This window comes from Poecilia formosa, unplaced genomic scaffold, assembly GCF_000485575.1.
Source record: "Poecilia formosa unplaced genomic scaffold, Poecilia_formosa-5.1.2 Scaffold37, whole genome shotgun sequence".
NCBI lineage: Eukaryota > Metazoa > Chordata > Actinopteri > Cyprinodontiformes > Poeciliidae > Poecilia > Poecilia formosa.
In genome coordinates this window covers 2449740-2474077 of record NW_006799976.1, presented here as the reverse complement: position 1 = coordinate 2474077, position 24338 = coordinate 2449740, and the positions used below count along the sequence as shown (strand labels likewise).

Genomic DNA, 24338 nt, shown 5'->3' with positions numbered 1-24338 from the left:
TGTCAGTCTTATTCACACCCCGTCAAATAAAGTGTTATCGAAAATACTTTACAAATGGTGGATAATATTTCACTGAAGCAACAAAACTGGACTGCTCACCTGTTTTAGAACTTCCACTGAAACTAAACAAAAAATAAAATCTATAGCTAAGTCCCGTCGTTCTAGAAGGTAATCTTTATCCCGGTGCTGTTCATCCCTGCAAACCAGCGACAAATAATTCATTGTACACAAAGTAGCATTTGGTAGACAGTCATTTTGTTCAAGGTGAAAAATGCGAAGGCAAGGAAGAAAAAAGAAGAAGAGGAAAAAGTACAGAAGAAAGGATGCGCTCACCCTTTTGATTTTGTACTAGACCGAGGTCGGTACTCGTAAGACTCATCTTCAGTGCCGCTCTGCCGCCGGTACCAGTCGAATAGTGTGCGCAGGAGGGAGGGTAAACAGTGTTCTGCTATTGAGCTCATAGAGCTTATTAACTAAAAAAAAAGTACAAATAAAAAAAGATGAAACATCAGAACATTTTTGTAACCAGGGAAATATGCAAACGCTGCCTGAAAAACATTGTCATAGATGCGTCATAGGCTTTTATGGTCCACAGAATTAAAAAAACACCTTGAAAAACAAATAATAAAAACTATCGCCACAGTGAAGCACAGCGGCGGCTGCATAATGCTGAGGGGATTCTTTTTTTTCTGAGGTGGAGCTAAGCACAGGGCAACTATGGAAACGGCGTGCTAGAGGCTGCAAAAAGCAGACTGGAATGTTTGTGAGCCTGCCAGGAAGAGAAAGACTTCCTTAAGCTGAATGGAAGGGAGGGATGCAACGATATGAAAATTTGGGCTGATGTCCATATCTGATATTAATATTGCAGCCAAATATAACATATATTTTACTACCATTTTGACAGCTTGAAAAAAATGTCCATACAGCTGACTTTGATAAATATCACTTGTTAATATTGACCTATTTTTTATTCATCAAAGCGATACCAGTATGTTAAAAAAATAAAATCAGGTGATACCGATGTTGATGTCGATATATCGTGCATCCCTAATGGAACAGTTAAAGCATATTTCTGAATCAAAACAGTCAAGTCAAAGTCCAGACTTGAATCAATTTCACAATCTGCTGCAAAACTTCTAAATTGTTATTTATTGTTAAATAAGGACAGGCAAAATTTTCAGCTTTTACATGTGGTAGAAAGACTCCTGAAAAGACGCAGCTCTATAATGTCCCAGCTCTTCAAAGCTGAATAAAAATCCAAACTGATGTTTTCTGATTTATCTTCCAGAAACAATTTATAATAATAATAAAAAAGCCCACATTTTATTTTCCTTCCACTTCAGAGTTAACCTCTGTGCTGATCTGTGACATTAAGTCCCACTGTAGCACATTTAAGTTTATTGCTGCAACATGACAAAATGTGGAAAAAAGGGAGTGAATACTTTTGCTAGAAAAAAGAAAAAGAAACATTAGGAAATAAATAACACTTGAACTGAAGTGGTCAGTGCGCTTTAAGTGTTCAGCTAGGATTTTTGTGAGTTTAAAGGGCCGGTACAGTGCGGAGAGGACGGCGCCTGATGGACGACCGGCAGAAGAGTTATGTAATTCCTCCCTCTGCCCTTATGGCGCTGGCCAAATACACTCCAGCACCCAATGCAGATTTACTGCTGAGGATGACACAGCGATTCTACGCACTCACTTTTGGCTCTATATGCTCCCTCTCTCTCTCTCTGTCTCACTCACAATGGGGACAGCTGGATCTATACCATATCCTCGCTGGCTTTGTGTTGTGCTGAACAAAGCATTCAGCAGCAGGCAGGCCTATTGTACAGAGATCTGCAGCAGCTGCAGATGAGGCACAGACAGCCCATTGAGGGGTGGAAGGGGGGGGGGATTGATTGGGAGACTCAAATGCTGCATAGACGTACAGAGGTGAGGGAGTAGCTGTCGGTGAGAGTGTCACATTTATACATCTATACGAGATGTCAGTTCTTTGTGAGGGTTATTATGGGATCAACATTGCTTTGTCCAGAGAGTGCAGGCATTTTAAGACGGTTCCTTCTCTGATCTGACTCATGTAATGACAACAATTACCAGGGGAGGATGTTGGAATGCCAAAAAAAAAAAAAGAAGGCAAAAAGAACAGCGAGTTAGAGGACTAATTAAGCAAACTTTTATAGACACTACAACAACTGGAGCTCTGGAGAATATTGTTGTTCTTTTATAATAGTTTTGTGTTGTAACTGCACTGACCTGATCAAATTGTGCGTCTTCCCCCCTCTGGAGAGATCGGGACAGTGGTTTCTCCTGTTGGAAACACAGAGGGGAATAAGCTTGTTACTAATTTCAGGCTTTGTACAGATTTCCCAGAGTAAAATTCCAGCACTTTTCAAGCATTTTCAAACTTTTTCCACCACCACACTTTGGAGATAAACTAAAGTAACCATAAAATATATTGAAATTTTATGTTTTGAGAAATCACACACACACGCACACGCACACACACACACACACACACACACACACCTTATACAACTGATTGGTCTGAGAAAAAAAAAAAAAAAAAAAAAAGAGCCTCTACTGTCACATTCTTTAGGCTTTTCTGAACCGACTAACTAAAGTAATTATTTAGAGATAGAAGAGAGTGCTTCTTTTGGCACTCATTAGGATCCATTTCCCGTCTTCTGTCTCTGAACTCACCAGCGGCTCGGCCATCACCATCTCGATCTTCTTCTCGGCGAGCACGGCGAACTCGGCAAACAGGCTCTTGATGACAAACTCCCCGGGCTTGAGCTCGGGGTCGATGGTGATGCTGGACATGGCGGCGATGCTGTGCTTCTCCCACGTGAGGGGAGTCACCGAGCAGGGGGCACGGCGTCTAATCGCACTGCTGCTGACTGGTGTAGAAGCTGCAAGGGGAGCCAGAGGAGGTCAAAGGTTAAGGGATCTAGAACAACACTCATGTGAGAGGTATAGAAAATAGGACACATTAAAAAAAAAATTATTTAACTTTGAGCTGTTCTGACTGGAGATCTGTAGGTTGAATATCTACATTTCTGATGTTTTCTTAATTCCACTCAGTATTGAATGCATCTAAAGATTGTTTTGATCTGGAAAGGCATCAACAATCATTATCAAAATCATTATTGTTCAGAAAACAAGGTAGACTGCAAGGCATTTCTAGAAGAGACAAAATAAAACAGAATAAAGGAGACATTATTGTATCAGGAATAGCGGGGAAAAAAGTCAAAGAAAAGAGATTTTCTGAACAGCAAACAACCTAAATATCTGGAAAAACAACCACAATAGTCATTCTTGTTAAATCCTTGTGATAACTTATAGTCAAAATATATGGTTATAACTCAAATAACTAAAAACAACAACAAAACATTAAAGTTATTTCTAAAATTAGAGGTAAAATTTTCAAAAACCATCTTATTCAGATGTTATATTTCATAACATTCTTCTACTTGTTGGGGAAATTAGGACCTAAAGCTTCCAGAAGATTAGTCAATTCGCCACAAATAAGGGCGGACTTATTAGAAACAACAAATACACACACTGGATATATTTACTGTACTTGTGACTAGTGACATTTAAATAAATTACAGCTCCCACCACAAAACAAGGAAGCAAAAAAAATGTTCAAAAGCTACTGACTAAAACACAAATGGATCTGCACAAACCATAAGCATCAACTGCACTGGAAAACAGACAAAATCATCACCTTGACACTTTGTTGAGTTTCTGAGTCAGAGAGATAAAGTAATCGTTATCAAATGTGAAAAACACTTTAAAATGCCTTGTAATGGGGAAGCAACAAATATTGTTTGGCTAACAGTTTTATTTTAGCTTGAGAAACTGTTTCTGAGCTTCAGTCAGAAGTGACATAATTACTGAAAAGAGATGTTACTTCCTGAGCCTTTATTAGCATTACTTCATTACTTCTGCTTTAACAGGTCCGCCTTCTTCCTCCCACCCCCTTTAGCGTTTTCGGTAGTATTGACATACGTCAATGATTTCAATGTGGTTCAAGTGGTGACTTGATTGATTTACTTACTTTACTAAGCTAAGGCGTAAGGACAAGAGGACGTTGACCCTAGATGTCCTGAAGGCAGAAAGGAAATGCTCCTGGGGCAGCACTTTGATTAGCTTCCTTAAGCAAATCTATGTGGGATCACAACATTTGCATGTGGTTCACATCATTTGCTCTTCCTATTCAAATATCAGATGCAAATCCTAGGAGTTTTCGTTTGGGCACCTAGGGCTGTCTCGGAAACCTTTACCGACGGGGCTCTGCTCTTTCTATGAGAAATATTTTTTTCAAGTCTTATCCATAAAGAGAATATATGATCAACCACAGGTGGGTCCTCAATGGCTCTACATCTGCACAATTCTGAGGTTTTGCCTGCTTAGTAAATCCTAAATTAAAAAGATTGTGGCACCAATTCCCAACTTGGTGACAGGCAAAGGAGATTATGTTAGTTTTTAAATCTAGCATCGCGGAGCCAAAAACATCAACAATTTGAGGAAGACCAAGAGCTAAGCACTGTTGTCATACACAACTCCAAATAATATTACTCCTTGTTTGAGTATTTACAGTTTAAAGTCAATGTAGTTGAATTGAATAGGTTTAATCAATGTTGCTTTGGAGAGTTTTACATACCGAAATAATCAATTAATCGCAATTTAAAATGAGCTCGGTCATTTCAATTACGGTGATTAATATTTTTTGAAGGGCAAAAATATTAATCACCAGTTGTTTCATAGCTTCAGCTGCAAGTGGTTTTTATTTGTTTAATTTATTGTTTTTGGTTGGCATGTTTTATGTTGGATATTTACAATATCTCACAGTTCTAGTGTAAAGAGTTTTTTGCTGAATTAAACTTTATTGGGCTTTTAGAGAGCAAACTTGCATTATTATGCCATCATCAGCTCTACAACACAAGAGCAAAAGGTTATTGGTGTAATTTATGGTGGTAATTTATTATTTTATTGTCACTCATAATGCCTCCATTTCATTTTTTTTCTCTTATAAGCTTGAACCATGACTAAACACATCAACAGCTCCAGGTAGAGGGGTCAGACGGCAACATTTCCTTCTATTCAGCTGGCACATTGTGGTGTTTCTGAGAATTTATGCTTGAATACGGTGAAACTTCCACTTTGGTTCTCAATGGTCCGACTCCTGCCAAGTGGACAGAAAATAGTAAAGTGACCCTTTGCCTCTTTCCCTCCCAGGAAAGGCCTTTTTCTGTTTCTTCCTGGTTGCCACAGAAACACTTCTGTACTCTGAACTGTCCAAACAACACCGCAGAAGAGAAGTGCAGGGAAATGTTTTAATCTCCCAAAAAGAAAAACCAGAAATCCTGCATACAATATCAAGATTTTCATGACTAAAACTAGCAGATGCTAATACTTGGCTATTTACAAGTAGGTAACCGATTCTGAAAGTAAATCTACTTAAAAACTCCAAAAGAGAGCTTTCACACAGGTTTCCTACAAATTTCCCATTTCAAAATTTTATGTTTCCACACTAAACCTTCTAGATTTTTATGTTAGTTTCTAATCACATTAGCCACAAAAACATTCACCAAGTTTTTTTTTTTTTTTTTAAGTTTTTTTTTTTTTTTCTTTACTCCCATCAAATCATAAGATAGCACATTTTGGAAGCTGCCTTTCAATTTTGCAGTGTGGTAAAGGGCTGTTTCACTGCTTCTGGCATCTGGACAAACTTCAGATCGGTAAAATGTCCTAATACTGGAGGAGTGCTGAAAAACAGATCCTTCACAGTTTGTGATCAGCAATACCACTGATTCCACATTTGGCATTTAAAACCAAGCACATGTAAAGAAAAGAAAGAAAACTCTGGTTTAGAACACAAACGTAACAAGAATCTAAAGCTCAAAAAAGCAATAAAAGTTTGTTGTTGTTTCTTTTGCTTTCGTTAGCAACTCAAAACCCAAAACGATCGACAAGTTGGACAATAACTACATTTTCAATCTGGCAAACAAAGACGACCTTCATCTAGACATAAATGAATGTAAAAACAGATTTGAAAGAGGATCAAATCAAATTCCAGACTGCACAGGAACAATGTTCCCACCACTTAAACACAAAGTAGCTGTGCTGACTGTTTGCTCAGCGTACAGAGCCAAATATATTGCAGACAGCAGCGGTGGCGACGGAGGATTAACGTAATGTGAAAACTAAATAAATAAGCCAAAAATTGTACCTGGCCTAAGAAGCTAATGAGGAAATTATGGCATCTTGTGATCAGCAAGTCTACATGTAGAAACAAGTAGAGAAGCCATACCTTCAACTGCTCTGATCTACCACTGATATGCTGAACAATGTGCTTAGTGAGTTTACATCAAGTGTTATCAAAGATGTTATGAGAGAGCACAAACTGCGCAGCGTGTGGCTGGCTGCGATCATGTTGCAGCATGTGGTTTAACACAGAAACATACAATTTTGTAACAGCAATAAGAGCAAAACTCCCAACATTGTTTCAATCAGACAGACTCCTTGCACTTTGGGCTTTACTTCACCGAGGTCTGCATACGTTGGTTGAAAAGGCAAGACAACCGCAGAGTCATCACAGGATCATATGTTTTATTAGTTATTGCATGCTGCGCAACATTGTGATAAAAGTGCATTTTTTAAGACTTTATAGTTGGTGTTCAGGTATTAATCTTCCAATAACACATAATAACCAAGTGATATTTTCAAATTTCCTGTCAACATTAATTATTTTTTAACTCAAAAACACAACGTGCCGCTGGATGAAAGACTGTGGAGTGCTCCAACCAGCGGGCTTAGCAGGTTTTCTGGGGGAAACTTTGCATGTCTTATGTTGTTCATCTATTTTTTGTTCTCTGGATGGGCTCTACTGAAACAACAATGTGAACAATGAAAATAAAGGCTGATTCTGAAGACCACAGATGCTCACATTTTCAGCTTCATCGGAAATGCAATTCTTTTCCAATCAGTGAATGCACCATATCTAAACCCTGGTAACGGTACTCTTCAGTGTGGACGCTGTTACCAAGAGAGGACGACTGAGCGCCATCTTCAGTATCAGTAAGGTGCATAAAATGAAGTCATAAGACACTTAATTCCTCTGTGCTGATGAAAGGATTTTTGTTCTTATTTTTTTTTTTTTTTTTTTTGTATTTGCTGACAGTTGTTAAGATTAAGATGCGTAATCATGGCATCAAAGTATTGTTTTTACAACTATGGGAGCAACTGACTGGCATCTCAAAAGTTCAAACAACACCNTTTAACTCTCTGACGGTTGTTAAGATTAAGATGCGTAATCATGGCATCAAAGTATTGTTTTTACAACTATGGGAGCAACTGACTGGCATCTCAAAAGTTCAAACAACACCTGAACTTCAACCCCAAGTAGCAGAGGAGATGAACAGAAGGTTTCATGGATGCAGAGCGGGATTAAAGAACAGCAGGAGGAGAAAGATCAAACAATCTCTTCCATCATTCATAATAAGCAAGGATCATATCCCAGACTCCAACATCTCTTTGCCCGGCTTTAAAGATTTACAGCAAAGCATAGACTTAAAAAGGAGCAGCAAAGGCAAATGAGGTGGATTAGCAATGCCTGCAATCAGCTGACGGTGTCATGTTACTGTGGAATACTGGAATATTGTCTTGCTATAGTGTCATGACCGTCATGTTTACTGTTAATCACTTTGCAAAACTTTGGTCTAAAGGACATTTTAGAATGTAAATACTCATGCACATATATGTTACTGAACATCTGAATTGCATACACTTCTTTTTCTTCTTCTGTCCCTGCCCTCCTCCAAGCTGACATCTTAGTTTATACCATCTTTCTAAGTTGTTTGAAAAAAAAAAAAAAACAATAATTGCAAGGTTAACAAAAATAAAAGTGTGTACCTATTTTGAGAACAGTCTTTGGTTACATGTAAATATCTGTATCATGAGACTGTCATGCAGCAAAAGCTTTCAAGTTTCTTCAGATTCACTGCCAGACTGACCCACAGTATCACCACCCAAAACGACTCTGAAGACACTTGAATGATATGAGTTATAAATTGCATTGAACTGAAAATTAACATACAGCTCAAAGCTTAATAAGCACCACTAAAGATCAGTGCGACAAGATAACCATCTGATATTTACCAAATGTCTCAGCAATATTCTTGAAATACTTCCCAACTTAAATGTTCTGATTGAAATATAACAAGCAATAACAGCAGGAAAGCAAATGAAAAGTACAAGGTGTTGTGGCTGGGATGGCAGCAAGTGTTGGGCTGTGTTGTCATTATGGTGTCTAGCAGCACAGAGAGCCTTTCAAGCATTTCCCTCTTTGTTTACTGTGCTCACTAACAGCCCAATGATGTCATATAGCCTGCTCTTGATATCCAATCACTGGGGTGTTCCATACCCCCCTCCATCCTCTCTCTTCTCTCCCACCACAGGCTAACTGAATTGTTGACTGCTTCACATAAGTGAAGCGACCCAACACTGTACTTTTCCAGTCAACAGCAAGAAGAGGAAAAACAAACTTTTTTTTGGGCCTGGGGCCTGTCGTCCCCCTCAACCCCGTCTTTGTTTCTCCCTGGGACATGCCAGTCATTTGCGGCATGCCAAGCTAAGAATCCCCATGCTAGACTCAACCCACAGAAAACAAATAATTCAAAAACAGAAACTGATGCCAAGAATCGCCAGGTTTTAGATCAAGACCAAAGCTCATTTTCCAATTTTGTTCTCTAAATGGAAAAAGTTAAAAATGGCCAATAGACTTTTTTTTTTTTTTTTTTTAAGTTGGTGCAAAGACTAGAATGTTGTGGCCAATTTCTGTTTTTGGTCAGCATTGATTTTTATTGATTCTAGTTTCTATTTATTCACACAGAAGCGACAAAACAACAAGTGTGACAGAATGGAGCCTATGTAAAACATTGCAAGTGCTGTAAGATAAGAACAAAATTATTAGAGGATTTATATTCTATTTAGTGTAATATACCAGCCTTTAGCAATAGTAACTATAAACAGCAGTATTTTTTAAGTACCGCCTGTTCAAGCTTTCTATCACTGTAAGAGATGTGGCAAAACTTAAGTTTTAGAAAGCAAAAAGATTGTAAGATGGACAAGTCAGCAAGTTAAGTTGTTTTATTGCCATAACAGAAGCCAACCAGAACCAGGTTTTTCACTAAAATCTTCTTACTGAGATGGAAATAATTAATTTTATTTATTTTCCAGAAGGTGGATAGACTGACCGTCAGTCTCTTTTTGATATGAAACCAAAGAAGAAGAAAAAACACATACCAACACGCAAGTTATCTATTCCTTTCCCTTAAATTGCATCACTATCATAACACTCACCAGCATGTTTTCCTAATATCATGCAGCCAAAATCCCCATAAGAATATGGAGTCTTAACTGAACTCTGGCATTTCCAAACGGTTGCACAGCATGAGGAAAATATGTAGTTGTGAAATTACTGCTAAGAATGTTCATTAGGATTAACCCCTGTTTTCTGGGTCATTTCTGCTTTAGTTTCTTAGCTACTAAAGATATACAAACAACGTGGGTATAAAGGGAAGCAATAATCCTGGTTCAACTGGTCAAATATCAATAAGCAGACACTAAATGACTGACCCTTGAGATATAATAGACTTTCAAATATTGTGTCAAAGTAGTTCTTTGTGGTTGTGATATTGAACACAATATTGTAATGACAACTGCAACTCCAGATTTCACCGTAAACCTTTCTGAATCCAGAATATTGCGTAACAGAGCAACCTTTCTGTTATCTGATGAAAGTTTCACTCTCTTTAAGCAGTATCCTGTATAAAAATCAACATGGTTCTATAGCAATGTGGTTAAACATAATCTTACATCTTTGTGCTTAAACATTTTACACAACACCATACTACAACTGGAACAGCTAACTTTGAATATTCTTCCTGCAGTAATGGCTTTCAAGCTGAAGAATGTTGTCAGCATGTAAGGTTAGCAATTAAGTATGCTGAGCTTACTGATCAGAAAACGATCCAATTTTTTAAGATTTTAAGTTAATTTTTTTGCTAATAAAACGTGAAACGAGTGTGATTCAGAAAATAAAACATTTTGCAAACTAGTTGGGACTGCCTTACAAACATAATATTGTGTAGCTGGATCTAGTGTTATTATACATTTAAAATTTAACATGAGTCACAAACAGTTAAAAGAATAACTTCAGAATTTCCCGTTTTAGCCTAATCTAATCGTCCATATTGAAAAGTTTATGAAAAGATAAACCAAAGAGAGACTTAGCCTGATGATCCAATGGAGTAGTTTCATAATACCTGCATCTCCAAATAAGTACATTTTATGTACTAAGCAGATTCACAGAAAAAAGATTCACATATGACTGCAGGCTAGATAAAAAACACACACAAAAAATTCTCCTTATTAATACAAAGCTAACAAAGTGTAACTAAATGCTCTGGACCAAAATGCTTATTGCATTCTAATGCATGAGGTCTACCAGCCAGTCTCTGCAAGAGTTCCCTGGAAAATTAGCTCCACATATGGTTACACAACTATTACAGCAGTGACTCCACCTTGTCACAGTTGAAACAAGCCCTCCCAAACGCCTGCTCAATTCCCCTGGCAGGACAACAAGAAACAACAGCCCAAACTCACACACATACACACACTCTGTTGGAATGTAGGGCCAAGAGTGCATCCAATTTTTAGAGACAAAAGAATTACTGCCAATGTTTATATGCTGTGGCTGTGCCAATTCTGCAATTATGTAGCAACATGCACAGAGCCTGGCAAGTTATTACTGGTTCACCCTGCACTTTCAATTCTCTAAACTAAAGGATATCTAAAAAAGTCTTACAGTAAATCCAGCTTATTTCCAGTGGCTGACATTACATCAGTCTAAACCAGCAGAGTGCACCTAAGGTACGCTGCCTCATAAATCAGAAATCTATTTGACAGTAAATGTCCGAGCTTTAAGCGCAGTTCAAAGCTAACAGAAGGAATAAAACTGTCGTCCAAGACTGTAGTGTGAAGTCAAAGTGTAGGGAGTCAAATTCACTTGTACTGTCAACATGCTAACTGTTACAAAGCAAGCCTGACATTAATTACTTTTATTATTTTTCAGAACTATTTACTACCTTTGGGGAGGGAATGCGTCCTGGAAACACGGCTTCGTGTTATCAGGGTTACAAAATCTGACAAGTTCAAGCCCCATAGCTACGGCGTGTTTGTGTGAAAGGTGAGCCTCGTTAAATGAGTCTATCAGAAATTAAACATTATTCACGCAACATAAATTTTCTTAATGGGACTTACACAGTAAATATCCTTATCAGGGTTGTTGAGTTTGGGCCTCCTCGTTCTAATCCAGGCAGAGGTCACAGAGGTTAGATGCATCTACACTTATTCAAAGAACATTAATTATACATCTATCTGGTCACCCCTTAAATCTCAAGACAGTTTAGGAGTGTTCATGCTTTATCTTTATCATTTTAAAATTTTTGGAGACAGTCCTCCTGAATTACTTTTTTTCCCCCACTTTTTTAATGGGAGTAAACTCTGTCCCATAGGGCAAGAGCTAAACTGTGCGGAGACTATTTTAAGGATGCACATCACAGTGACAGTCAGCTGTCAGACACGTCTGAAGCCTTGTTCTCGTTAATCTGAGCTAATTTTGGCACCAAATAAAATCAATGGCAATTCAATGTGTCATTACACAAAGGTGAACTATCTACGAATCGGGTGGCCTCTAAAGGCAACTGGATTTTATTTAAAGCTATAAAGAGTAAAATGTCTACATTTGATCGGTTCCAATGGATTTTATTTAGATGAAGCAGAGTAAATGGAGCTAAACACACACACACAAGAAACTTTCAAACTTTCAATTGGGACATTTTTAGAAAAAAAAACAAAACTATGCAACATATTCATTCCACTTCATGATCGCATGAAATTCTTATCACTAAATGAAAGTCAGTGGCTGTAATGTAACAAAATGTGAAAAATCTCATTGGAATCAAAACATGAAGTTGTACTTATGTGTAAGAAATCACCCAGACTGACTGTATTCTGCACCGTTTTAGTTCCCATCTTCCTGCGCAGGTATAGGTTATAACTTTTAGCTAGATGGTTTAGCTTGCCTTTGTGTTCAAGTGCCACTTTCTTTTCAGAGGCTGGCGATATGAGGAGACACAGCAGGTAGGTAGTAGGTCTCCTCCAACCAACAGCTCTTCAGGTCATGTTTTGCATGCAAAGCCCATTGCAATTCAAATAATTAATTGGGATGCTATTGCTGTACAAACAGTGATTTTTATTAACCTTCATTTCCTAGATATTTTTTGTTCTTTAGCCTTACCTAAAGTCCCCATCATCCTCCAGGAGATTTAGCATCACAGCCACTGAATAAAGACGCCTGCTGTGGACGTTAAGACATTTACACAGCCTGGACCAACTATCGCATCCAAGCAGTTCTTTATCATCTCAATATTTCACAAACTGATAAAGATTCAATATTTAAAACACATTTATCTTCATTTTTAAACAATAAGAACTTAACCTTGAGATATTTTACATATAAAATGTGCAACCCGTTATCTTATATCAGTAGGATTAATATTTGTGATTTTTTTTTTTTAAATGCTGATTGTGACATCACTGATATTTTAATTAAGGTTCAGAGGCCATGAAACAGCATGTCATGTTGTGTTCAAGATAACAGGCCTAAAAGCTTTTTTTTTAAATCACTTTTATTGTTTGCCATAACTTTGTAGTGATTGCATGCCATTATGCGTTATTATTTACTACCTTTAATAATAAACTGCTGGTTTCATTTACATATCAGCTTTTATTCTAAGCCTGTTTTTATTTTCAAGATTTGATGTTCCCCGTTAATTTTAGTGTATTATCAGCAGAGCTATGTTCTTTAAGGCAACAAATTGCAAAAAGTTAAGTTATTTTTGTTGTGCAAAGTCTTTCACCAATTAATCATATGTTTAAAATTGACTTTTAGTCCAATTTGTGTTACATATCCCAGGGTCTAATTCAGATTATGGAAGGAGCTAGACCATAAATGTCTTTCAATGTTGCAGAAGAGGAAGTGGTTTTTGATTCCTAATGTACTATATAATGCATAGAAAGCTAATAATAGGAGGAAGCTAAAAGACAGATCAATAACAGAGAAACATTAGCTGCCCCCCAAGGAAAGGAAGAGGAGGTTTGTAGAACTGGGAGGACAACGGGGAACTGTAAATTGTTGAGTGCTGTTCAGGAAGACTAAATCGCGATTTTCAACAAGATAAGAAGTTTCAAAAAGATGTAAGAGAGATACAAAATCTTCAAAGGAACAATCCCAGGTCTAATTGTATCAATCAGTACATTTTCATCAGGAGAAAGATTATCTGTGGGACAACCAGGAGCCTCAGCAATGATGATAATGGGAGGGCTTCTATTGCCGCCACCTGCAAGGACCTGAAGCAAGCCTGGCTAAACCTGGACTAAACACCATCACTCATCTAACTCCAATCACGACCTGCATGCAGGCATGTACAAAGTCGCTGAAGGCTGCTGGCTGTGTGTGGTAGATACGTCTGGATGTGCCGAGTGCGGTATGTAAACACGTATGCTCGCTTGGCAGGATACTCACAGCTGCTACTCCAGGACTTGAGGAGAGATTTGATGCTGATCTCAAAGAAGACCGAATCCTGCAGGCTCAGCATGGTGGCTCGCAAAAGTTAAGGCTCATAAGGCACGGTGCTCACAGGGTTCAGAGTGTTCTCATTTCACGCCATCCCACAAATTATTATTTTTTTTAAATCAGAGCATTTTATTCTGCTCACAAATATTCACCTGCCACACAGACTGTTAAAAATCTAGCAACTCTTTTCCCCCTCCAGTTCCTCTTACCCAACCGTTGCTTAACACCACCATCCACAGGAGGACTTCAGACGAAACAATCCTTAGAGAAACGCACAATTTAATACGCGACAAGTTTTGCCTTTTTTTTTTCCCTCCCAGCAGAACTCTACAGAACTCTATTATTTCATAAGCACAGTTAAAAAAGTCTCCCAGCCCAGCTCCTGCTGCCCAGCTGCCAGTCCACAGAGTCCCTCATCCCCATCTCAGCACGGAACAATCCAGAAACGCTTCAGGACAAAAAAAAAGTGCACGGGAACTTTTGCTCATCACACAAGAAGAAACGTAAATAGTGTTAGTATTCAGTAATATTCCATCTCCTTCTGTCTTCCTGTGTGTTGTGTGTGTGCCAGTTGTAGCCTGCTAACCCTCCCTCTTTCCCCCCTCTAAACTCTCTCTCCCTTGCTATTCGTTCATGGCCAGCCGCTCCTCCCTCGAGCAAGCTCTTGTTCTCCTATTGCTCTTTTCTGAGAGAGAGAGGCAGAGAGAGAGAGAGAGAGAGAGAGAAAGAGAGAGAGAGAGAGCGCTCAATTCAACAGCAAACGCTGGGAGGCAGGAGCGCAGTGTGGGGGCGGGTGATGTCATCAAAATGCTGCGAGTGTTTCCTGGCCGTGGATCAGCGATGCATACGCTTGTCAGAGCTACTACTGTGCTGCCTCCCCACTGGCCTATCAAAGCAGCACTTCCTGTAAGCTCCACAGCAGCACTGATGCATCATTCCTCACTGCAGTGGGAGGGAAAGCGTCAAACAGGAGGATGAGAAAGGGAGTGTGCATGCTGCACACGAATATATGTGGCTCCCTACTCAAAAAAATGTTGAAATATACAAATATCGTGCTATAAAAGTGAGATATAATGTTTGACTGTAATATAATACGGGTAAGTAGTTTCACACTTTGATTGCTGAAATATTTAAAAGGACCTGAATACATCCTGCATTCAGAAGAAAAATTCAGTTTGCGTGAATGGAAAAAGGTTCAAAAACACACGCAAGGGATTATCTGACGTTACAATCTGGTGTTGCTGCCGGTTAGTTCTACCCATGCAGAGACCTAAAAACAGATCCACATGACATCCATCCAGCCATTTGTAGTCAAGGGCACGATTAAGTTTGTTAACAAAACATTCTGGGGGGCGGGAGAGAGAGAGAGAAAAAAGCAGTGGGAAAGTTACAAAAAAACACAAATGCTCTTTGTCTTCCCGTTTCGTCGCTATTTTCTGTCTCCCCCACAGTCTCTCCCTCCGTCACATGTCCGCCGCTACACGACTTATGCAAAATGAGCCCGAGCTCATTGCTAACAAATGCAACACAAACAGATGCTTTGTCATGCCCCAGCTGGTGCAGGTCTGATGCAGCCCTCCGCTGTGAAGCGCTGCCTTGTGATACGCGGCGCAGATGCTGTGGAATTAAAGCGGCCTTCGACTCGGGACCTCTTCAGGCAATTTAATATTACTTCTCAGAGAACTTCAAATTAACAGACTGATGTCACTGGCAGCTCTGGCCAGTTGCTGCTAAGAACATTTCCCACAATGCCAAAATTGGACTTGAAAGGAACCAAATATAAAAACGTGTCATTATAGCAATTTCACACTTCCGCTATATCTGATTGTAGTGAGGTCATGTTGGTTAAACGCTCCATCGCCATATTTAGACACCAATGCCCAAGTGATAAATCCTAAGCAGGAAAGGAAACAGCCTACAGTTGTTTAACACTTTTCCTTTAATAAGATAATAAAAGTACCATAATTGGTCATGTTGGAGCTGTGGTCTCTGGGTTAGCTAAAGTACCCCTTGCATAAATCCAAGGAGAATCACTGGCTTCTGTAATCGTTCCCTCATGTGAATCTTAAACCTCTGCCTTTTCTGTGTTATGATTTTACATGGTTGAGTAACCCGTAGACGCAAAGAAAGAGGAAGATGGTTTTAGACTGGAAAAGTTTGAAGCTCAAGGTTTGTAACCTTTATTCATATTTTTTTACATACTTGTTTGGTATGAGACAGTTAATCTGTGAAAATAACAAAATAAAAACTTGAGCTCTTCTGCCTTTTCCTCGTCCTAAATAGAAACAACCAATCAGAGCCAGGAGGCGGGTCTTAGGGTTGTCAATCACTCTCTGTGTGGTGAAGCTCATCTCCCACTGTAGCTAATAGAGCCTGTTGTGAATTCTAAGGCTAGTTAGCATGGTCATCGATGACTGCGGATGAGCTGTTTTTTCTGTAACGGTAAGTTGTTTCTCCTACTTGAAGTAGTTTCTATGATGAAACCTCACTACAGTACTAATTTCTTTTTTTTTTTTTTTTAAAGATGATTCCAATCAGCTCTTATGTGAGAATTTTAAAGGGAAAAAATCTTTCCTGTTCCATGAGGAATCAACATGTGCAAACTGATTAAAAGCCATATTTAAGCTACTTTTCTAAAACATTAGTCAGAAGAACTTCCAACACCGCTTCACACCTACATGCCCACTTGGCTCTTTGACAAATTTCCTTGGAACCTGAGGTGTAACATCTGACGGTTTATATCGTACATTTACATCATTACATAAACAGCATGTTCATTACTGCATGAACATGTAAACAAAATAATTTACTGAGGCAACCAAATCAGTAGGTTCTTGAATTGTGAAAATCTGAAAATGATGTGCACTGGCAAGATGTACTGGGGTTTCAAATTAAAATGAAAATAAGCAAAAACATAGTCAAACAAGTACAAAAAGTTCAACGCTTTAGAGGTTCCTCATCTTGTCTATTTAAGGGAAAAGAATTCCCCAAACAATTTCAATTCATAATTGGACAATGGCTCAACCTGACCTTATCTGCTGCTGGGTAAAACTAACATCGTCTGATTTGGAAACCCACATGCTCAAATGCAACTCCTTCAAACATTATTTCAAAACCTCCAGAGATGGATTATATATACTAAAACGGATCAAGTCCTTCTGTTGTGAATTAAAATTTACACAACCAAAAGATGGCGGCATACCTAAAACAATGTATTTCACACAGACATAGTTTAGAGGAGGAACACAGATTTAGAGGACGCCAAGGCAAATACTATTTAACAATAAAACCTGGACTCTTGTTATGATTATCAGCAAGCCAGCCGACATACAACAGACAGGTATTGTTTTCTGTAAACCAGCTTTGTTGTTTAAGGAATGCAGAGCTTACATCATTTCCCCGGGAACATTAAAGCTGAGAACCAGAACCTTACAGCCAGGACCGCTGAAGCGAGTCGAGGATTTCAAACAAACATTAGAACCGACTTCCTGGAAAGACGAGCTCACTGATCAAATAATCTCAACCAAATGCACGACCGAGGCTGATTGCAGCATCTCTAATCGCAAAGTGGGAGAAGTGACTGGCAGTCGAGCTATCCTGCCTGCAGTGAGCAGAGAGGAGCTTCTCCTCCCAGGAGCCCGCATGGTGGAGGATGCATTTCCTGTCCCGGTCTTTTCTGAAGGGCAGTAGTGGGAGCAATAATCGATAAAAGCTGTAATTCAATCCCTGACCTCCTCAGTGATGCCTGGGCCACAGAGGACACAACATTAACATCCATAACAGACGCCTGAGTATGCAGCACAACTCCACAACACACAGGGGTCCTCGCTGCCACATGCTGCTCTCACCAAAAACAAACGTTTCTAACCTTCATGACACTTTTTCTTGTCAGCGCTTGCAGAGAAACGTTCGATGAGGACACAAAACAGGACAAAAGTCAAAAACAGAACTTGCTTCAATTACTTATCTTCTAAGAGGGAGAGACACTTTCAGCAGATAGCAGGAAGGATAAACATACAAAAGTAATTTTTTTTTATTTCAGCCTGTCTGTCATGAAACAGTATGGAAATGTGGGCAGTCTTTTAGAAATCCCATGGTTAAGGTAAGGAGCTGCAAACGCTAATGCTAAGTACAAACAGAGTTTCTGCAGGTTTCACCAGCTCAAATTTAAGACTTTTAAGAATGCGAGACCTAAATCTCCAAATTCATCCGAAAAGTACAAAACCAAAGCTTTGTTATTTCTAGTTGTTAAAGAGCAATTGAAATTGGCTAATTTTTTTATCTGCACATTAGTTCGGTGAAAGTGGCCTCGAATTAGCTGGTTAAGGAACCACATAAAACACCTTCCAGCAATTATCTTCCCCTGATACAAAGTGGAAAATCTGCCTATAGCTATATCCTAAACAGTTTTTTTCCATACAACTGACTAATAACTACTTAAGAAACTTGATGAATAAGTTTGTCCAGTCTGTCTGGATACACACCCTGTTGACATTTCACAGAGAACTCGCATTACAGAAGCGCGACCTAACAGAAGCGCTTTCATGTTCAGTCATATGCTCCAAACACTCCCTAAACTCCAGCAGGTAAATCTGCTACACCCATCAAAACACCTTGATCGGATTTTTTTGGGGCCCGTATAAAGCATTGGTGAAAAGGCGCTGCCATGACAGTGCTGTGTTTATGTCAACACTGGGCAGGTTGTCATCCCTGAATCTAATAAGTAAACAGGTTTCTGGCGTTTTCATTAGTTTCTCAGTTCTGGGCCTGTTTAACAAACATTTCAGTCCTCCAGCAGGAGCCCAGTCTGAGTTTATAAAGAGGATGAGAGGCAGCATTACATACTGGGGTGGAGAAACGTTATTGCAAAGGAAATATTGCTGTGAATTCTGTGTTCCAACATCTAAAAGCTTGTTTACTGACCAAACCGCTAAACCCTTATGAGATGAAATGAAGGTGAGGAGTCACTGATCGACTGCTTAAAGGTAGAAACCAGCAGATGATTCAGCAGGAGAGACTGAAAGGACAACGTATCAGTCTCTCAAGGTCTTTTAATACAACAATGGATCAAAATACATCTTTAGAAAAAAAGATATGATTTACACGCCAACATGAATGGGCTAATTACACTTCTAGAATCACCAAAGTTCATAACTTATAAGAAGATGCATGATTAATATTAAATTAAACAAAGCACTAAATTAATCTGGTTTTTCTTTTCCTTTACAATTTGAACTGTGAGGGAAAAATAGGAATTTCTTTACATTTTCTGCAGGTGCTGCAGCTGAAAAGAATACAATCGTTTTAACGTTTCATTTTAATGCCAGTGGGTTCAGACTATTTTTTTTGGTGAAGGTAAAGAACTGATCTATGTCTAGGCTCCCTGCCTAAAAAACATTGTATAATAATAATAACAAGAAGAATTTTTAACAAATGCAGACATAACTGCATCCTTTACTGCTCAACTGACCATGCATAATTAAAGGGAATTCATTTTGTTTTCATGTTTTAATATAAGCAAATATAACTAAAGTCTAGCAGTTAGAGCAAAGCACACGCTCGTCATGGTTATATATTATTCAGGCCAACAGCACTGGACTTTTTACATAAGCCCAGTTAAGCCTGTTTCTGTGGGTTACTTTGGTTACCTGACTAGACTGATTGTTTATAAGCCAACAGGTAAAGTAAGTTTAACTGAGGATGGGCTGAGTCATACTTCAGCCATGAGCAAACAGGCTAAAGCACGACAGGTAGCATGCTCTGACAGGTAGCACGGCAACACAAAAAGTTATAGTAAAACAAGCAGATGCATCGGCCCGCTGCTCACCCACACTCGCTGTCCTTCACACAAGACGCGCACACATCTCAAACCTTTAGCTACTGTATCCTCTTACACAGCATAGACCGTCTGCGGAGGTTTAGCGCCGTCAGCACAACTCGCTTGTTGCCATGCCAACTCTGAAGTATTGGCATTTCAGAGTTGGCAAATTGTTTCAAACGAATGAATGTGGAAATCTCCTAATGTATTTCTATCTTACAAGTGATTTATGTAATCAAAAACTCCTAACAGTTAAATAATGTGGCACCATGTCAGTGGCATCCATCAGAGCAGCTGGTCAGCAAGGAAATGAGCTTCAACACTTTCAATATCTAAATTTAGCAAATAAAAAAACTAAATCTGTCACATAGCTTCTTGTATAATATAAAAAGCCATCCATCACAGTTTTAAAATCATAAAGAATATTTCATAATATAGTCAATAAATTTAAGGTAAATATAAGCGATGCACCGATATGAACACTTGGATCGATACTGATAGATATTAAAGTTACTGTTATGGTCGGTAACTGATATTTACTCATTTTATATCCCCAACCTCTAGACGTTATAAGACAACAACACCACTGACATCGTTCTGCTTCAGTTAGACTACCCACAGTCCTTTGCTGCATCATCACATGACCATCCTCCTTCTCTCCCACTCCTGAAACCCAAACAGCAACTAGATTGAAATCAATGTCAGTTGTTTATATGTGCCCAGTTTTATCGATATGTTAAAACATCAGCCGATACCGATGTTAATGTCGATTATATCGTGCATCTCCAATAAATGTTCCAATATGCAATTCATCTGATCTTTATCAGACTCCAAAATTATTGAAATTTCACAAAAAAAAACAGATCATAGATGCCATTTGTTGAACAAATGGAAAAGTTTGTGGAGAAAAAACAAAATCAGATTTAGATGCAAAATACAAACCCTACAGTTTAAAGTGGTTGTATTTTCTACTTCAGCGCCTCACAAAGGTTTGAAAATAACCTTTTCACATTTTGTCACGTTACAACTTTACTTAATCAGAGGACTTCTGAAGGTATTTAGTCAAACTTTATCAGTTTAAAATGATGCTGAATCCAAATGAAAACAGCACTCTTCAGAAACACTTTGCTCCTGCATTATGTTCACACACAACAGTAGGAAGAAAAATGTGCACATTGCTGGACAAATGAGAAAAGGGGAAACTGAGCCATCTCTTTCGGCTCTCACAGGTCTAAATTTAGCAGAGACCTTGCAATGACTTAACTGTTATTTCGAAACATCATTGCATGTTTCTTTTTGCTTTTTTAGTTTATGATGATGTTTGATCAGAAGATACCCTCACCAAAGCAGATAAAGTTCAGACTCCTAATGTTGCGTCACTTTGGGGGAGATTTAAAAAGGTAATGTTTTAGTACCGCAGTTATTCTGTGGTTTCCTTCATTGCAGCTTTGTAAACTCCCCTGTAGAACAACTGCGAAGGTTTATTTTAATCAGGAGACGCACCAAGACATTGGCTGTTGACTGAGATTCTGCTTGACCCACCCTGAATTTGAAAACTAAAAATTTTTGATTTTCTTCTAATCAGAGAATGAACCCAACCAACAGGCTCCTTGGTAGCACTAAAGAAATAAAAGTCCTTCCATTGTGCCATGATGTAATCTTTGTTGTTACAAGATACCTGCAAGTTTCGGCAAGTCAAATTTAAGACCTTTCTCATGCCACCTTGAATTAAATTTAAGACTGAACAAAAACAAGAAAATTACAGCCAACCGGCCGATAAATTTGTACTTAAATAGATGCAAAAAATTAGCTAGGTAATGTACTAGCTAGCTAGAAAGGGTATGTTAGCAGCTAGTTACCGGTAGCCTCAGTCACCTCGAGTCACAGAACGCAGTGAAGACGTCTGCGTGAAATGTTTACCTGACAGAAAATTCATATACAAGGATGAAAAATTAAATAGTCCTGCCACGACAAAATGTAAGACTTGTGCATAACCTATTTGAGGCCAACTTCAAGACATTTTAGATACATGAATTTAATACTTCTTCAGGATGTGCGGACCCCCTGTATTAATATAAATAAACAATTACTGGCAACAGCAGCATGGTTAGAACAAACGATTTGTAATCCTGCTCTTGGATTTTTTTAAAATACAGTAGTTCCTGAAGCAAAAACCGTATTGTGTCAAAGGTTTGCAAAAACCAGAGACTGGGACTCGGCTACAGAATGAACATCAGTGCATCTCAAACTTAATCCACATTGCAAAACCCATGATTCTGTGTTTACATGATTAAACACAGTACAGGACACTGTAAACAGTCTTCAAACAGTGACTGCTTAAAGTCTGTTTATGACAACGGGCATAAAGGGGTTAGGACTGGAACAACAAAGCCAAACTCTGATTACCGATAAATAAAGATTAAGAGTTATAAAGATCACACAAAGCAAGCCAGACCACTCTAGCAGAGGTTATTAATGTCAGTATCGTTATTGTTACAGATAAAAGCTGTGTCAGTGTTTCTTTAAAGTACCTTTGAGCCGAGACTGATTATTGTTGGCATGTCTGGAGGAGCTGGGTCTTGCGTGTTCTCTTATGTCTGGGTCTACCGGATCCTCTTCGATGGTCTGTCCCATGGCGAGCAGACCCAGTCTCTTCATGCGGAGGAGCCGTGGACCCGGCTCCCTGGGAGAGCTTCCCCCGTGATCAACAGGTGACTCTCCCGAGATGACAGCTGGAACCAGGCTCTTTAGAAACTCCATTTGTTAACAAGACTCTTTTTTTTTTTTTCCCCCCTGCTGTTTTACTCTAGAGAGAAGTCCGGGAGCCTGTGCCGTGCCATGCGGCAACGCAGACAAGTCGCCTGGCGTTTCTGCCCCATTTTAGAGAAGCAGGTGAAACAGCAGAATGTGTGTCAAGCTGTTACCTGCGCGCTGTGGAGTTAGAGTGTGAGGGCATGTACCTGTGGCGGTAAATGGGAGCCTCCCCCCACACTGCAACATTACCTGTCTCGTTCAGACCATGAAGAGAAAGTAAAGATACACGGCTGTTTCCACAGGTGGTGATGTAACTCTGGGTAGGCTGGGCTATGTCTCAGTGCCAGGCCCTATCTGAGGTGGGGCTATAACATGTTTTACAGCAGATAACACAATTTGGGCTACCGGCCAATCGTAACAGAGACGACATCAGCCCCACCCTGCCGTCTCGTGTTGCCAACAAGTGAAAAGAGCACGAGAATGGAAGTGGGAGATTGACAGACGGCGTAAGAAGCAGGAAACTTTCACGCAGTTGGCTTTCCTCGCCCGCCTGCATTCGCTGATAGCTCTTATCAAAGTCAAAATACTGTCACGTGTCACCAATTGTACATAAACAAACAAACAAAAAAAAAACCTGTTTGTTTTCTTCCGACATCACAGAAGTATCGCCCTCACCATCACCTCTTGCCTTGCTTTCACTTCTGCTCGACAGTGCTGAGCTTTTATGAAAAGAAACAGAACGGCAAAGTGATGGTGTCTGTGAAACGACCCGATGACAGACTGCTGCGCTCTGCTTGGCTGAACAGCTTGTGGCTGCAGCAAATTCAAACCCTTGCAAGTCTCCCTTCCTGCAGACTAAGAAGGGAGAGACGTACACTGTGCTGACTCTCATAAAAAAAATAATAAATAAAAAAAAAACAGCTCACTTGCCTAAAGAAATAATCAATTCACCGTTCGCTGGTACCGAGTCCAGAAATTAATAAGTTGTTCGAGCGCAAACGGCGAGTTGTCAAAAGCAACAGAAAACTGCGACGATCCATAAAAGTGAGGTGAGATGATTTTTGCACGTGTCTGTGTGAAACTGCTAAACCATTTTAGAGGCATTCACTGCTGTGATGCTGTTAACCATTTATTTTACAGCGCAAAATCACCAACAAACTAAAATAATCTACGGTCTTATTTTTTTGGGCTCAATTTTCTATTGCCGAAACACAGACGCTCTCTCAAAGCAGATATACTGTACGCATTAGAAGCCATTAGGTTGAAAAGGCCACGTAAGATAACGGAACATCAAAGGGTGTAAATAATAAATGAAAGTACTCGGTGGCGAGGCGGCATGCGACTCCGTGATTCTTCCACTGCGTTTCAAATGCGTGCGATAGAAAGTGGTTTTCAATCAGCACACGGCAGCAGATGTTATGTTTCCGTTTGCTTATCTGAACAGACTACAGTTTCATCTTGTTTGAAAAGTGAGTTTTACAGCGTCAGTTTATGTGGACTTTGAATTCAGGTCAACTCTACGACAGAATACCAGGGCTGGGCTCCGTTTTTTTCTTAATTATGAGAACAAAGTTGTAATATGAGGAGAATGAAGTAGTAATTCCATGAAAACTCCAACACGAAAAATAAGAAAAAAAAAATTAAAACAATGAAAGTTGAAAGTTATACTTTGGCGCAAGTTTTATACTGTACTAGTAGAAATACTTAATCTTCTAACAAATCAGTAACAATTGTACAAATAACTGAAAGGACCGCGCAGGCTGTGCTGGTCAGCTCTTTTCTATTGAAGCTTTTTTCCCCCCCTCATAATTTGAACAAGTTGTTCCTGGTAAAATTGCATCTTTATTCGACTCATAAGACTACATTCTGATAATTAAAACATCGTACAATTAACAGAAGGGATGATTGAAATAAAAGCCACTTTTTGAAAATATTTTCTATCATTTGAAATGTAATATTTAGAAAGAAATATTACATTTAAAATATAATATTTTAAATGTAATATTAATATACATTTAAAATGTATTTATATTAAAAATAATAATATATATATATATATAT

General features: G+C 39.0%; 1 protein-coding gene and 1 long non-coding RNA gene across 2 annotated transcripts in view; one reads left to right on the top strand and one right to left on the bottom strand.

The window, feature by feature from the left end:
* LOC103137174 (protein furry homolog-like) overlaps window positions 1-22622 on the bottom strand; it is a 22708-nt gene extending 86 nt beyond the window's left edge. The window contains exons 1-5 of the mRNA XM_007550788.2: window positions 22055-22622; window positions 2701-2909; window positions 2254-2307; window positions 334-473; window positions 100-196 (exon numbers count right to left, since the gene is read on the bottom strand). Coding sequence (XP_007550850.1) covers window positions 100-196; window positions 334-473; window positions 2254-2307; window positions 2701-2909; window positions 22055-22283 — 729 coding nt within the window. The 5' untranslated portion in view covers window positions 22284-22622. The remainder of the gene's footprint in view (window positions 1-99; window positions 197-333; window positions 474-2253; window positions 2308-2700; window positions 2910-22054) is intronic.
* Window positions 2916-6919, top strand: LOC107836066 (uncharacterized). The gene is made up of 2 exons (XR_001661908.1): window positions 2916-4853; window positions 4952-6919. It is a non-coding gene; the product is annotated as an uncharacterized LOC107836066 (long non-coding RNA).
* Window positions 22623-24338: the final 1716 nt, after the last annotated feature.